At 43.1% G+C, this 15,442-nt stretch overlaps 1 protein-coding gene across 1 annotated transcript in view; it reads right to left on the bottom strand.

Annotated features, from left to right (window-relative positions):
- The window catches only part of LOC126260108 (nuclear receptor coactivator 3), a 319,207-nt gene extending 307,604 nt beyond the window's left edge, over positions 1-11,603 (bottom strand). Inside the window, exon 1 of the mRNA XM_049957341.1 lies at positions 11,300-11,603. Coding sequence (XP_049813298.1) covers positions 11,300-11,328 — 29 coding nt within the window. The 5' untranslated portion in view covers positions 11,329-11,603. The remainder of the gene's footprint in view (positions 1-11,299) is intronic.
- Positions 11,604-15,442: the final 3,839 nt, after the last annotated feature.

Raw genomic sequence — 15,442 nt, 5'->3', positions numbered from 1 at the left:
TACAATGCTGGAAATTTCTCGCTGGGACACTGAATCACTTGATACTTCTTCACTACACTCTTAGTGGCCAAAACATTAAAGTGAGATGTGAATAAGCCAGTGTTTTACGGCATTTGTGATAATGCCGTGCCGCGCATTCCTATTAAGAAATTTTGTAGCTCTGCTGCACGGCACACGCTCAGCGACGGAACGGTGTTTACAGAAAAGTGCAACTTACTGCAACAGTTGCCTAACATGCAAACACTTTTATCACAAAATAAAAAACAAAACATGAAAGCCGCCGACAGAGGAAGAAGTAGCACCAAGTAAACTTTTAGAGTTTATTCGCAGCAGATGTTGGCCCAGACGAGTCAAATCGTGTCTCTCTCCAGCTTTAAATTTTTGTACAAATGAGAAAAGAGGCAGACATCTGAGAGTAACTTTTGTCACGGATCTAGGATTACTTAAAATAACTCCGCGACTTGGACCCACTTATATAACAGCGCCAACAGGAAACCATCGAGAACAGGAAAAAGTATGGGTCCGCTGTGGAAAAAATGAAGCCTCTTACTGCTATCATATAACCATTGGGAATAAAGACGTCAGAATGTAATTTCTGCACACTGGGATAAATTGTTCAAATACAAATGTATATGGGTCTGAGATGTGTGAAATGTAGCAGAACAGGAATGAAAGTATTAAAACAATAGGCATAAGGAGAGACTCTAATGTGATGTATTTAAGAACTTTTTTTTCTTTCGGACAGGGAATTACATAGTCTCAACCCAGTGAATGCTATTTTCATGGACTACGAAACACATTTCTTTCTTTGCGGGCATAAACTGTTAACTACGGCTACTGTTACCTGAAAGTCCAGATTATATACTCCAACCCAACATTCCATTCAACTCTGCCTCTGCACCTTTAAAGATTCAAATCTGACACCCTCATAAAAGAACATACACTTTGCATCTACAGTGGCTGTATTAAACTGAATCAGTGTTTCTTACGACAGTTCAAATCTGGCATTCGTTTACACCATACATTCTCTCTCGTTACCGAATCCATTCGTCAACAAAATAATATCCATCACAATCGTAATATGCGTACGAGGATTGGCAGAGGCAAACACATCAATCCGTAGAGAGTGTGAATAAGATCAAGGATATGAAACGTTTCTGTGGCTTGGTGCTACTGATGTACAATCAATACGGCAGTCTTCTGTTGTCACGCTGTTTTCAGATACTACGCACTATCCTATGTGAGGTTTCTTGTACCCGCTAGTTCATTTGGAGTCAATGAAGAGCCGATATGGTCAAGGATGCATTTCATGGAACATTATGAACGTATGCAATGATCTGTACAAAATCAAGCAGAGTACTTGGAGATGTTGGGAGGGCAAAGTTCCAAATAGGCATAATTTTCTCAAAAATTTCACAGTAATCCTCCGGAAATCCTCCAGGAGTACATCGCATAAAGGCCATTATTCCGTACAAGACGCGTTCCAATGTAACGAACACATGGGGATACGAAACTATTTTATTATTGTAAAAAGGCAAAAGCGTTTATTTATTAGAAAAAGAGTGCTAGACTGTACGTAATCGTGCTTACAGTCCGGTGCACAAGTGTGTTCATGGAATTGCAATGAAACCTAAGAACGTATAAAATATATTGAGACAACATTATCAAAACTTAACACAAGCGGCAACTCTCTGACAAAAGAATCATTCCTTCCTTATTTAACTTCAGTCAGATAAGAGTGGTGCCTGTTCTAACGAACAATCTACATGAGTTCCAGTCAGCCCAGCGTCGAATACGAGTACTTTTTTATTGCACATGAAACTAAACTTGACGCAGACAGTCCACGCTCGTTCCTTTTCTCTATTTATTGCCTGGTTACATTTAAATGCAACACCATGGGAGTGGTTACAGCCCGAGCGTACCGTTGCTACCTGTGTACGGTATTTTGTGCAGCGTCCCAAGAATAAAAATTCTGAAGCAATTAAGTAAAACATTAAGACCTAACATGTTTCGCTTTTCTGTCGTCGCCCAGACTGAGCTCGAATCAGTGTTATCTACGGGTAAAAGTCTAGACAGAGTATTAGTCTTTAACCAGGCGTTCTTGCAGTATTTCCAAAGTGCTGTTGGTATTACGCGATAGTACTGTGCGAATAGAATCTCTAGTTTCTGGTAGAACTTGGCTCGCGAATGGGGGGTAATACTAACAACGTGCCAGGATTCATGTTAAATGAACAACAGTATAGCTGAGCATTTTAATGCAGTATATTACAAAAAAATGCGGTCGTATGTATGCTTAGTTATAGTGAATCTCATGTCAGCGTTCATTATAGATATTGAGTCCGATTAACATCGACTTATTTTCAAAGGGATTTATTGCAAGTTTCATGGTTAATTTCTTAACCATTAGCTGAAACAACAAGGCGGAATTCAAAAGGAGTGACGTCACTGTTTTTAAAGGAAGAACACGTAAAAGATGTGAAGTCCATTACTAGTTGCAACTACACGAAGTCTTATATCTCTTTTCTGTCATGGACTCATTCGTTACCCAAAAAACATGATTATGCGGAAGAGGCTCCACATTCATCTACCGGCTTATGAATTCTGCATATTTTATACCGTCAGTTAATCGGTTCGTCATGCCCTCAGGCTGCTGAAGCTAAACCGTTTGCTAACAACCAGGAAGTACATAGTAGCACTGAATGGGAACGCGTATGTGGCTGGCTACATGCAAGGCCGCTCATTCGCGAGTGCGAGTTGCGGCTATTACACTGCGGAAATATATGAGAATGCAGGCTTTCTCGGCGAATCTCGATGATAAAATCTTCTCGTTTTTTTTATTTTTTTATTTCGCCTTTGAGTTCTTCTCGGGTTGACAGCCGAGTCAATGTGTTGTTTTCCAACAACGTTTCAGCACGTTTTTTACTTGCTATCTTCAGGCGAAGAAGATGGAAAGTAAGAAGCTTGTTGAAACGTAGCTGGAAAACAACACATTGGCTCGGCTGTCAACCTGAGAAAATTTTATTACGGAAATATACTTCAGCATATACTCCATCTTCAGTTTCTGGCATTTTTACTACAAATGTCTTGTTCAGTAATTGCTATAACAGAGGCTTCACGATTGTTTGAAACCCGCGGAAGAAATTGCAGCAACCAGTAACCATTTACGTTATCAAATTACATCACTTATCTTAACCGCTGCCAGGTGTTTTTACACCCATCTACGGCAGATACACATTTAGATTATTAGCCAAAGCAAATAATAAATGTAACATTCGTTATCAATACTGTCATTTTCTTCTTTCTTTTCAGAACTGTGACTATCGATATATTAACATAGTGCATTGTGGAGATACGTAGCATGTCTAAGACGTTAGCGACGTCACAGTTTCAACACACCAATAATTCTTCTCTTATGAGAGAACGCTCTTCAGTTCGCCGTGGAATCCATGTTAACTGAATCTAACAAGTAGGGGCCGGATTAACTTTTGGACGCAATTACGAAATTTACCTGTTCGCACAACAAGCTGAGGCTACTTGCTATATTCGTTCTTACCACCGCTGCCATTCGTTCTTTCAAGTACAAAGGTTCTTAGGCTGCTAAGACGATTTCATCACTGGAATGAAAGATTGATTCACTATTAGACTGATTCACAATTTCTAGCCACAAAGTGATGGCTAGTTAAGTAATAAATCTTTGCTATGTTCAGTTTGGTCGCTGCAAACTCAATACATTATCGCATGCCTATCTTGGGATCCATTTAGTAAACTGAAATCCGCAATACATTTCGTCAGTTGCACAGAAAACTCTACAAACAATTATTGAAACTGAACACTGTAGGACGATGACACGAGCGTATAACCGGATTTTACTGTAATTCTCAAAATAACATAATGCTCTTTGTTGATGACTGGCTATCCTAAATGAAAGTAAGCAAGAATTACCGGACGTACTGAATTAAATAGACAGACTATTGTGCACAGCATATGGGTTGAAAGAAAAGTAGTGTGGAGTAGCAGAAATGAGTTCAGTGATAAACGTTGTTTCATAATTGGCTATTGAAGGAATTCTGTTATCTTTAAAGCAAAATTATCTATGTTGGCCGAAGCACGGAAGTCATAAGAAGCAGACTAGCACAGACAAAGAGAGCAGTCCTCACAAAGTATAATACACCAAACACGGGCCTTAGCTCGCGACAGATAATTCCTGAGAATGTGAACATAGAATGCTATGGCACTGACTCATGGAATGTGAGAAAGCCCGAAAACAGGATAATACATGGGTCTGAGATGAGTTACAGGACGATGCTAAAAATTAAGCAGGCTGATGAGATATGGGTAGGTTCCCACAGAATCGGAGAAAAAAAAGAATATTTGAAAACAAAGATTTGAAGAAGGGATATGATGATAGGATGTGTATTACGAAGACATCTGGAAATAGCTTCCAAGGTACTAGAGTGACTCGTAGAGGAAGTTAGAGCTTGGAATACATCCAAAACATAATTTAGGATGTTGGGTGCAAGTAACCTCACACTTTATGCAGATGATGCTGTTATCTATAACGAGGTATTGTCTGAAAGCTACACAAATATTCTACAAGATTTTAATCAGATTTCAAATGGGTCAAATATTGGCAACTTTCTTTAAATATTCAAAAACGTAAAACGGTACACTTCACAAAATGCATCAAATTAATATCTTATGTACCAGCAGTTATAACTAGTCAACACTTGCAAATATCTGAGTACATTTAAGTATGGATTAAAAACCGTCTTGATGGCAATAAAATATTTACAATGGTTACTGGTTTCGTTCACAATGTGACTATCTTGAAACCATTTATACAATGACAGTTTTTAATCCATTTTAAGGTACTTTTAGCCAGACTGCCATTGCTCCACGAGAAATGTTCTCAAAAATTACAAATGGCTGGGTGTAACGATTTATAGCGATGTGAAAATGATCACTTAAGGTAAGTCGCATGTAGAAGCAGATGGCAGATATCGGTTCAGTGGGAGGATACTGGAAAAATGCAATAAGCCTATAAAGGAGTGCGACCCACACCCATGTTTTGTTACTAAAGTAGAAATTCCGCAAATACTTTTGATTGTTTTTATTCTATTTATTTATAAATTTCATTCTATGCGATTATTCTCGCCATCAACCTGTCAAACTGGAACTGCACATGCGCGTGGGACCCACACCAAGTAAGACAAGGGTATTTAAATAAGATACCAGCATTAACGGTCGCGGGTTAGTTGGGCCCTTGGGCGAGGGTTACTGAGACGCTGAACGAGCTGAACTAGCAGACGGTTATGCGTGGACGCTATTTAAGGCGGGATGGTCCACCTTTGAAGTTCCAAGAATCTACAAATATTATCGGACATCGCGGACAGTGTCAATTAAGGAATAATTCTTTTCGCGCTCCAGAAGCGAATGGAACGGGGAGAAACCTTAGTAAGTGGTACAATCGCAAGTATCCTCAGCCAAGCACTTTACAGTGATTTGCGCGTTATGGACGTATATTGGTTTTGAAAAGTATTCTGCATTAAGCAAACACAGTTTCCTCTTTTTCCATCCCTACATGTTTCGGTGAAGTTCCACACCACCATCGCCAGTGGATCCATCTTATTTTCTGTAGAATAGCAGGTAAACATTGCATGATAATATATACAGACTAGGAATTATCGTCATTATGTAAAATTTTAAAATATACAACTTAATAGACCATAGTGACTTTCCTGTACCTGTCCGTCGTCTGACAGCAGATGATATTTTTGTAGTTTATAATCTTTGACTAATAAGGATTTCTCTAGTTTATATCATCCTAATTATATGCGGATGACAAACTGTACCAAAATATCAGCCGTATTGCAGACGATAGACAGGTAGAGAAACAAATCTATTAAGGTACTTATTTGATACAACAGAACCTGAAAAAAAAAAAAAAACGCAACACCCTGAAGGACTGTGTTCAGTGGCACCAAGGCGTAATATGTGCACACTGTGGGGCTGCAGTGTTAGTGATTCATTTGTCGTGCTCATCGGAGTTCAAATGGCGCTCAGGAGGTCGGTCTGTGCAACCTATGTTTTGTATCCGAAGGCAGAAACTGTGCTGAGTTTAGAGGCAAACAGTGTTTGCAATATTCATTCTAGGGTACAACCTTCTCCCACCGACGAATGCACACCCCTGTTGAACAGCTACTCACCCTTTGAACGGGGTCACATTGTGGGCCTGCAGGAAACTGGATGGTCGTATACAGAAATCTCTGCCTATATTGGGCACAATGTAAGGGTGTTGTGTCGCTGCTTTCAGCACTGGTCTGCGGAATTACCGACTCCAGTAGAGCAGATTCTGGACGACCGCGTAGTACAGACGCAATTCGAGATCGACGCACTATGCGAGAAACGGTGGCGGACCCAACCTCACCCAGGAACGAAATCCGGCCATATGTTGCACCTCCTGAGTCATCGGCCACCATTGGGAACGGCCTGCTTGCAACTGGATTAAGCTCACATGTACCTCTACCTCTGGTCAGGCTATCACTCACACCGCCAAGCTTGGCAACTCCAGGGCCGCGAGAGAGTCGACTGGAGAGTGGAATGTCTTCAGTGATGAGAGAAGGTGCTGTCTGTATGTGAGATATGCACATGCACGTGTTTGGCGTAGACCTGGTAGGCTGCCTATTCGGGAGGACATTCGTCCAAGACAGACAGGTTCCTTTTCCCAGATTTCGTGTTGGGATTTATGGGGAGGGCAAAATTACAGCTCGTGGTCACACTTACTATTTCTGCAGGGTAAAGTAATCACATGCTGTTATCCCCAAGTCTTCGACAGAAAGGTGATGTGCTTCTACAGCAGGACAGTGCACGTCCACATACGTCTGCAGCGACGCAACGTGCTCTTCATCGTGTCCAAAAACTGACGAGGACAGCGATATCACCAGAACCCTCGCCGATGAACACGGATGGGGTATGCCATTCGGCACCTTTATGATCGGATCGTTTGCATGCTAGAATAAACTCCTGTGTTGCTAACAGAGTGGTGTACACTACGTACTGATGCGATTGTTTGAGCACTCTTTATTGTGACGTGTGTTTCACTGTTTTATTACAATATATTTACCCTCTTGTGGGTCCAGTCGGTAGTATATGTCTTTTAAGGACCAAAATGATGTACTACTGCTTTGATAATCCGTTGATGGTAACTCAGACGAAACAGGCCCATTGTTAAAATAGAAGCAATAATTTTAATAATAATATTGCATTTGTGCAAGTTTCAACTGGACGTCAGTTAAGCGACTTGGGCATCTCCAACCAACCCAGTTATCGAGGCGGGGAAAGGAGAAACTACAGTTGAACGTGGAATCTGAATGACGTGTTGTTGCTGGTGAATCTCCACACAATTGAGAAGTGAATGCTACGTTAAAACGCAGACTGAAAATCCGTGTTCCAAATAGGGTTCGATCTCGCACCTTTCGATTTGGACAAACACTCTTTACCGCTATAGCACCAGGCCCTGCCACTTATTTTATTAAAATGCAATGGTGACAATCGAAATGCTTTTTCTTATCTGTTACTAGACAGAGAAAATCCCGCTGACGTGGTGATACTTCACCGAAACAAGTATGGGTGAAAAAGAAGACAACTGCCTTTGCACGAGGCAGAATACATTGAGGTGACAAAAGTCATGGGATAGCGATATCCACATACAGAGATGGCGGCAGTGTGTAGTATCGCGTGCGCGAGGTACAAAAGGACAGTGCATTGGCGGAATTGTCATTTGGACTCAGGTGATAAATGTGAAAAGGTACCCGGAGTGATTACGACCGCAAAACAGGAATTACCGGACTCTGAACGCGGAATGGTAGGTGCAGCTATACCCAAAGGACATTCCATTTGGGAACTCGTTAGGGAATTCAGTATTCCGAGATCCACAGTGTCAAAAATGTGCCGAGAACAGTAAATTTCAGGCATTACCTCTTACCACGGGCAACGCGGTGGCCGACGGCCTTCACTTAACGACCGAGATCACAGGCTTTTGCGTAGAGTTGTCAGTGCAGAAAGACAAGCAACTCCGCGTGAAATAGCCGTATAAACCAATGTGGGCGCACGACGATCGCTTCCGTTAGGACAGTGCGGCGAAATCTGGCGTTAATGGGCTACGGCATCAGACGACCGATGGAAGTGTCTACCCTAACAACACGACATCGCCTGCATCGCCTGTCCTGGGCTCGTGACCATGGTCAGGTCAGATGAGTCCCGATTTCAGCTCGTTAAGTAAGAGCTGATCATGGAGTCCGTGTGTGGCGCAGAGCCCACGAAGGTTGTCAACGAGGTACTGGGCACGTTACTGGTGGCTCCGTAACGGCGTGGGATGTGTATACATAGAATTGACTGCATCCTCTGGTCCTACTGAACCGATGACAGGAAATGGTCATGTTTATCTACTTGGGTATCATTTGCAGCCATTCATGGACTTCATGTTCCCAAACAACGTTGGAATTTTTGTAGATGACGATGTGCCGCGTCATTGGGCCATATTGCGCGCGACTGGTTTGAAGATCATTGTGGACAATTCGAGCGAATGATTTGATCGCCCGACATGATCCCCATCAAATATTTATGGAACGTAATCGAGACATAAGTTCGTGCACAGAATCCTGCACCGTCAACTCTTTCGCAATTACGGACGGCTATATAGGCAGCATGACTCAATATTTCTGCAGAGAGCTTCCAACGCCTTGTCGGGTCCGTGCACGTCGAGCTGGTGCACCAGAGCAAAAGGAGGTCCAACACTATATTACTTGGGTGCAAACGCGGGCAAAATGTGACTTACGGCCTGAACAAACATACCGATGTGGCCAGCGATGAAGAGGTTTGGCGTCAAACAAGTTAGTGTTTGCTAAATAAAAACGACCGTCTCCAGTGTTCACGGTTTGCAACACGCAAGTGTCGCACAGGAAGTGTGTGGGGGCGCTGGGAAGATGTCAAGGTCGCCGCCGGTGCCCTGCCAGCAAGCAGCCGCGTCGAGGCGCGGCCGCGGCGTCCCGCAAGCAGAGGTCGGGCGGCGGCGGGGTGACGACCCTTACCTAGCCCAAGGCGGGCCACAGCCACGGTGGAGCCGCACCCTCGTGCGGGTCGATACGCACCGCGGCGGGGCGGGCAGCCGGCCTGTCCCACACGGCGCGGCTCTGCCCCATCCCGTCCGCGCCGTGTCATTACCCCCGCGGTGACGCGCAGTTTGGGGCAAACGCCCTCAGCCCGTCCCGCTCTGGCCTGCCTCACCGAGCGCTGACGCCGCCGCCGCTACCGCCACCGACGCCCTTATCGATTTTTGGGCCTGCCCGGCTCGGCTCGGCGCCGCTTTAAAGCCCGACTCGGCGGGACGCGACGGCTCCACCCTGCCGCGCCGAGGCACGGCGGGCGCGCGCCGACAACCCCCGACCCCCAGGTGGGCAGCGCTCGAGGGGGAAAGAAGGGAACAGAACGGAACGGAGCACGGAACACGGGAGAAGAAACGCGGCGCGCGGCGGGGCGGCTGGCCGTCTTGGCTGGCGTTGCCAAGTCTCCTCCGCAGCTTGTGCCGCCGCCAGCGCGTTCTCTGATAGCTGCTGCTGCAGCAGCTACTGCCCGCCTGACACCGGTTGTCCCACTCGTTCACCACTGCCGATATTCTCAGCACCTCAAACGGCCGGCGCCATCCGAATACTATGCTCGCGCCCACGAAAAGAAGACAGGAAGAAAACAACACAAAAGGCATCAAACTGTCTACATCTGCGACTGTATTATCAAATTTGTATGAGATAACAGTTTTCAGCTTCAGCCAAATTTTCCAATATTTACGGGTACCAAACGTTTCGTCAGGTTGCCACTATAATCAGGTGCCTAATTTTTATTTATAAATTGAACATTTCTGTTCTGTCCGGAAATAAAGAACCGCTCTACACGCAAATACGTATAGTCGTACAACTTAAATGTAAGCAAGACGATACAATACACAGCCTCTTCATGATTATGTTTACTCTTCTTCAATTGGCCGTGCTTGCAGCTAAAACCTACTGTTTGTAAGGTTGTGTAAAACACTGTTTTTTTTTTCATATACACTCAAACATGTTTCACCATCTCTGTGTTTCCTCAGTGCGTTTTCTTCATTTAAACCTTAATTTTACGTAAAGAAAGCCCACTGAGGATGGCACAGAGGTGCTGAAACATGTTTGGGTGCATATGAAAACGCACCGTTTCGCATATCACGTGGATATTATATCCAGTAATTAATACGAAGGACACTGGAGGAAAGCATTCTCTGAAAAATCTTCACCAAAAGAAAGGGGAAGCTAATTAGGTTTCTGCTAAGGGATGTAGGAATTTTTAATATGGCAACAGAAGGGCAAGCAGGGGCACAAAATTGAAGGGACAAAGACACATTGGGATGTACAGAATGACTCTCCAGAATGTTAGGTGCAGTATCTCTGTTGATGAAAATATATTGACGATGGGAACAAATTAGTTGAGAGTAATGACAGTATGGAAGAATGAAGGAGTATGAAATTGTAGAACTATAAGAGTATCAGAAAGTGCATCACGTTCCTCTAGTATGTTAGGCACAGTGGACATGCAGAGCAAACGATTAGCCCCAAGCTAGAAATACCCGTTCGACGGGAAGAAACCAACTGAAATAAACGGAGTATCATCAAGAAAAGAACCTGCAGGTCATAAAACAATTACATTCAGGACAACCAAATTAAAAAAAATGTCCTGTTTAGCACAAAATAAATGATATTTAGTCTAGATTGTCATCTGAGCGAATACTTGGCAAACACCTAACCATGAGTTTAATCTGAAACAATGTACTGTGCATTGTAACAGAGAAATCGATAACTGAATCTGTAATAAAGAGCCGACATTCCTAAACAAAAACTGTCCATCTAATTATTCTTTACCATAAATTAAAAAAAGTTGGTTCGGTGCGTTGAGACCACCTACAATACTCGCCACAAGCCTGCTGGCAAGCGTCGTGCAGATGGACTAATGACCGAGGGTCACATGACTGACACCCCGTGACGGCCAATCACGGCCGCGACGCACTGCCGAGACGACGCTGCAGCGATCGAAGATGTTACACACACACACACACACACACACACACACACACACACACACACACACTTTCGCCCCGATACATTCCTCCCTGTATACGCGCGGTACTGCCCGTCACGCCTCCTTCGGGCTTCCTAGAAATACATTTATCCATGGGCCGAAAAAGACAAAGAAAAGAAAAATGAACTAGGCAAATACTCACCCCGCATTTTCAGCGATGACTGTTGACATGGGTCGTGCATCAGCATTAGGGATAACAATCCTTGCCACTTGTCGAGTATTTTGTGCGTTTCTGGCGGTATATCCTTCACGAGCCCGGCGCAATATTCATGTACACACGCACTAAGCAAGGACGCTGCGTCACATCCGACCCAATTTCCGAAATCACTGACCTCAATCTGCAGCGTTCCGTTGGCACACACAGACCGAGCTTTGCGTCACCTGCTCACAGCCACAGACAAAATGTAATTTCTGCGGGTCTGCTAAACCACTCGTATTTCACAATTGTCTGCGCTGTCACCACACTTAACGCACCGCGCTGTGATCCTGAAAAACTCTGTTTAGAAATCCTAGTAAGTACACACGGAAAGTTACACTTATTTTCTGTACGCGATGATTAAAAAAAAAAAAGAAAGAAATTCCTTTAACTTAAGGCACACTGACTCTCATATTTATATGTGAAATAGGGAACAGAAAATTCTAGCGTTTAACAGTCCTGGCAAGTAGCGTTACGCTTATTGTTACGTCAGCAGGACTCAGCACTGTCGCGGAAACACTGTTTTGTTCACACACACAGCGTCGCAGCCATTAGTGTTTGATGCATCGGGAAACGTCGTACGAGGAACACTTTATTCTCCGGAGTGTATGCGAAGGCCGGTTTCTTCAAGCACGAAGGGGCTGCTGAGGCAACTGTGGTTCAGTTCGCCATCAGGCTGGGAAGGAGACATTGCCGCTGCCGGCAGCAACGGCGCCCCGCTTCGGCACACCACACCGCGCCACGCCACTCACACACGCGCCTCACACCACACAGCTCCTACTCCTACACTGGCGGGCCGCTGCGTGACTGGCCGCCGTTGTCCCACAGCGCCGAGCAGCATGCCGCCAGGTGGCAGCACCGTCGCGGCCGCACGCCTCGCGCCAGTCCGCTATTTCATTGCCAACCTTCCCGCGCCATACTACCGATAAAGCCAGCGGACGACATCGTGACCTTCTACAAACGTCAGCAGTACACACAGATGTGAGTTTCGTATACATAAATCATTTCTCGTCAAATAATTTTATTGATCACCTCAACACAGTACTACCATAACAGGAAGCCATGAAGAAAGGACGTGCCGAAGTTGGTACTACCTGCAGTACTACTGTTGCCCTACAGATCACCATCACAATAAACATATATTCACTACATTAAAAACTACCTTAACTTACATTCTCTGTAAAATTTACGAAACGTATAAAAGCAAGTTTCACTTTGTACATGCCATAAAAACAAACGCGGACACAGAAATCTGTGGTGTAATTGAATACTTCTGTTCGTCGCATAATTGTAAGTGAAACACATTTTGACGCGTCATGTCACTCTGTTTATAGTTTGCAGTTGTGTCGCGAGTATTGCGCTTATAAATACTTAGATTAAGTAATACCCCTGCAATCAAAACACAGTGTAGGCAGTCTCTTTATTAGACCTGTTGCACCTTATAACTGCTCTGCTAATAAGACAGTCTTTGGTTTCCCTTCCCCACAAAACTATTTATGTGATTGTTCTAGTTTAATTTGTTCATAGTTGTTATCCCTATGTATTTAGATGAATTGATAGCGTTTAAATTTGTATGATTTATCGTGTAACCGACACCTAACGGATTTATACTAGTATTCATGTAGATTGCCTCACACTTTTTCTTATTCAGATCCAACCGCCACTTTTCGCACTATACGGATATTGTTTCTAAGTCAAGTTGCAATTTGTTTTGATCATTGATGACTTTACTAGACGGTAAGTGACAAACTCGGCTGGAAACAATCTAAGAAGGCGTGCTCAGATTGTCACCTGAATCGTTTATTCATTTCAGGAACAGCAGAGGGCCTATAACACTTCCTTGGGAAGCGCCAGGTATTACTTCTGTTTTACTCGATGACTTTCCGTGAGTTACTACGAACTACGACCTTCCTGAGACGAAATCACGAGACCAGTCGCACAACTGAGACGATACTCCATACGCACGCAATATGATTAGAATTCCCTTGTAAGGAACGGTGTCAAAATCCTTCTGGAAATCTATTCGTGCGAATAAAGAGGCAGCTGTATTTCCTAAGCACAATATTTTTTGAATCAGTGCTGACTGTGTCTCACTGTATATTTTCTACATGTGGCTTGCAATCGATGACTTTTCATGGTGGTTAAGTATGAAGGCACTTACGTGTTCTACGTGTGTTGCCTTGAAATTTCGCCGAGGTTTTCCAATGTAAAACAAACTGCAATCAGAGAAACTTAGTGTGAGAATTTCACTACGCTAATCTGCTATTTGTGGCAAACGAGATTTTGACATCGAGGTTTTTTTTTTTTTATACAATCAATCTTTTGCGTGACAGGATCCAATTATGGTATCGTTACGTATTTATGTGCTAGTTTTATTGTTTTCTGTGAACGTTTTGTCTTTGATTGTATTCTGGATTTGATGGACAGTTTGTCTATTAATTTTGTTAAGCAATCATTGTTTGTTGCTATTATTATGACTGTGTTTGCTTCTGTCGCGCTGTGTTGGTTCGGTGGTAAGCTGTGTGCTCAGTGTAACATTGATATGAATGCATCCTGTCTGTATGATATTGGGTTATGTGACGAGTTGTATACTGTGGTGGCTATGACTGCTGGTTTTTTGTATATGGCAAAAACATGTTTCTGTTCGTCATTCCTGAACGTTAAGATTCAGGAAATTTATTGAATAGTTCACTGCAAGTTCTACCGTAAAGTTTGTGTTTTTATGGAGGGAGCTGACTTCTTCAGCTAGTATCTGATATATTTCATTTGTGGTGGCACTGAGCAGTATAAGAGGTCATGACATATCTTTTGTAATACGTTATTTTCTCCGTCAATTAGCCTTTACTTTTTAAAAAATTATCTTCTAAGTGATTAAGAAATATGTTTGCTAGGGCCAAATTGCTGCCCATTGGCGTTAGTATATTTTGATGCTGAAGATGAAATACTGATGAAATAGTAAAAGCTCTAGCAAGGCAGTCAACTCTGATATTTCAGCAAGTAATAATCGATTTGTTTTGTTGTTGTTGTTGTTGTTGTTGTTGTCTTCAGTCCTGAGACTGGTTTGATGCAGCTCTCCATGCTACTCTATCCTGTGCAAGCTGCTTCATCTCCCAGTACCTACTGCAGCCTACATCCCTCTGAATCTGCTTAGTGTATTCATCTCTCGGTCTCCCTCTACGATTTTTACCCTCCACGCTGCCCTCCAATACTAAATTGGCGATCCCTCGATGTCTCAGAACATGTCCTACCAATCGATCCCTTCTTCTAGTCAAGTTGTGCCACAAGCTCCTCTTCTCCCCAATTCTATTCAATACCTCCTCATTAGTTATGTGATCTACCCATCTAATCTTCAGCATTCTTCTGTAGCACCTCATTTCGAAAGCTTCTATTCTCTTCTTGTCTAAACTATTTATCGTCCACGTTTCACTTCCATACATGGCTACACTCCATACAAATACTTTCCGAAACGACTTCCTGACACTTAAATCTATACTCGATGTTAACAAATTTTATGTATATATAACTAGTTGAGGTGCCCGGCTTCGCTCAGGGAGTTGTAAGAAGATGGTGTTGTAGTTGGAATAAAAGGATAAACTTTAAAGTATGAGATAATTTTTTTTATTGAAAACATATTCTAACTCCATTTCGTTGTTCGGTTTCTCTGCTTTTCACGGTGGTCATTCTCGTTCGTTGGAAACTTAAATATGCTTCGCGCTCTTTGTCTGTTTCGTTTTTTCGCTGTTCTTTTTGTTTTTGCCATTTTTCTCCGAACTGGCAAGCTTTCCTCACATTTGGGCAAAGTCTAAAATATTACTCAAATCAAAATTTTATTAGCAAGTACACTAAGTACAACTCAAACACTTTATTTTAGATTTATAGTCACCCTATTACTTTGACTGCTCACACTTCACCTTTTTTTTTCACTCACTGCACTACTTTTTCGGTTTCTCCCTTCATCACTGATAAGAAACTCACGTTAGAAACCACGATGGGTCTTGCTTTATATACCCCTACCAATGGGTAGTCCCACCAATGAGGAATTCCGCAATATACCAAAAAAGCTTCGAATGGTCCACAATGTTCCACAAT

This window comes from Schistocerca nitens, chromosome 5 (assembly GCF_023898315.1).
Source record: "Schistocerca nitens isolate TAMUIC-IGC-003100 chromosome 5, iqSchNite1.1, whole genome shotgun sequence".
Classification (NCBI taxonomy): Eukaryota; Metazoa; Arthropoda; class Insecta; order Orthoptera; family Acrididae; genus Schistocerca; species Schistocerca nitens.
This window is presented reverse-complemented; position numbering and strand designations above follow the sequence as displayed.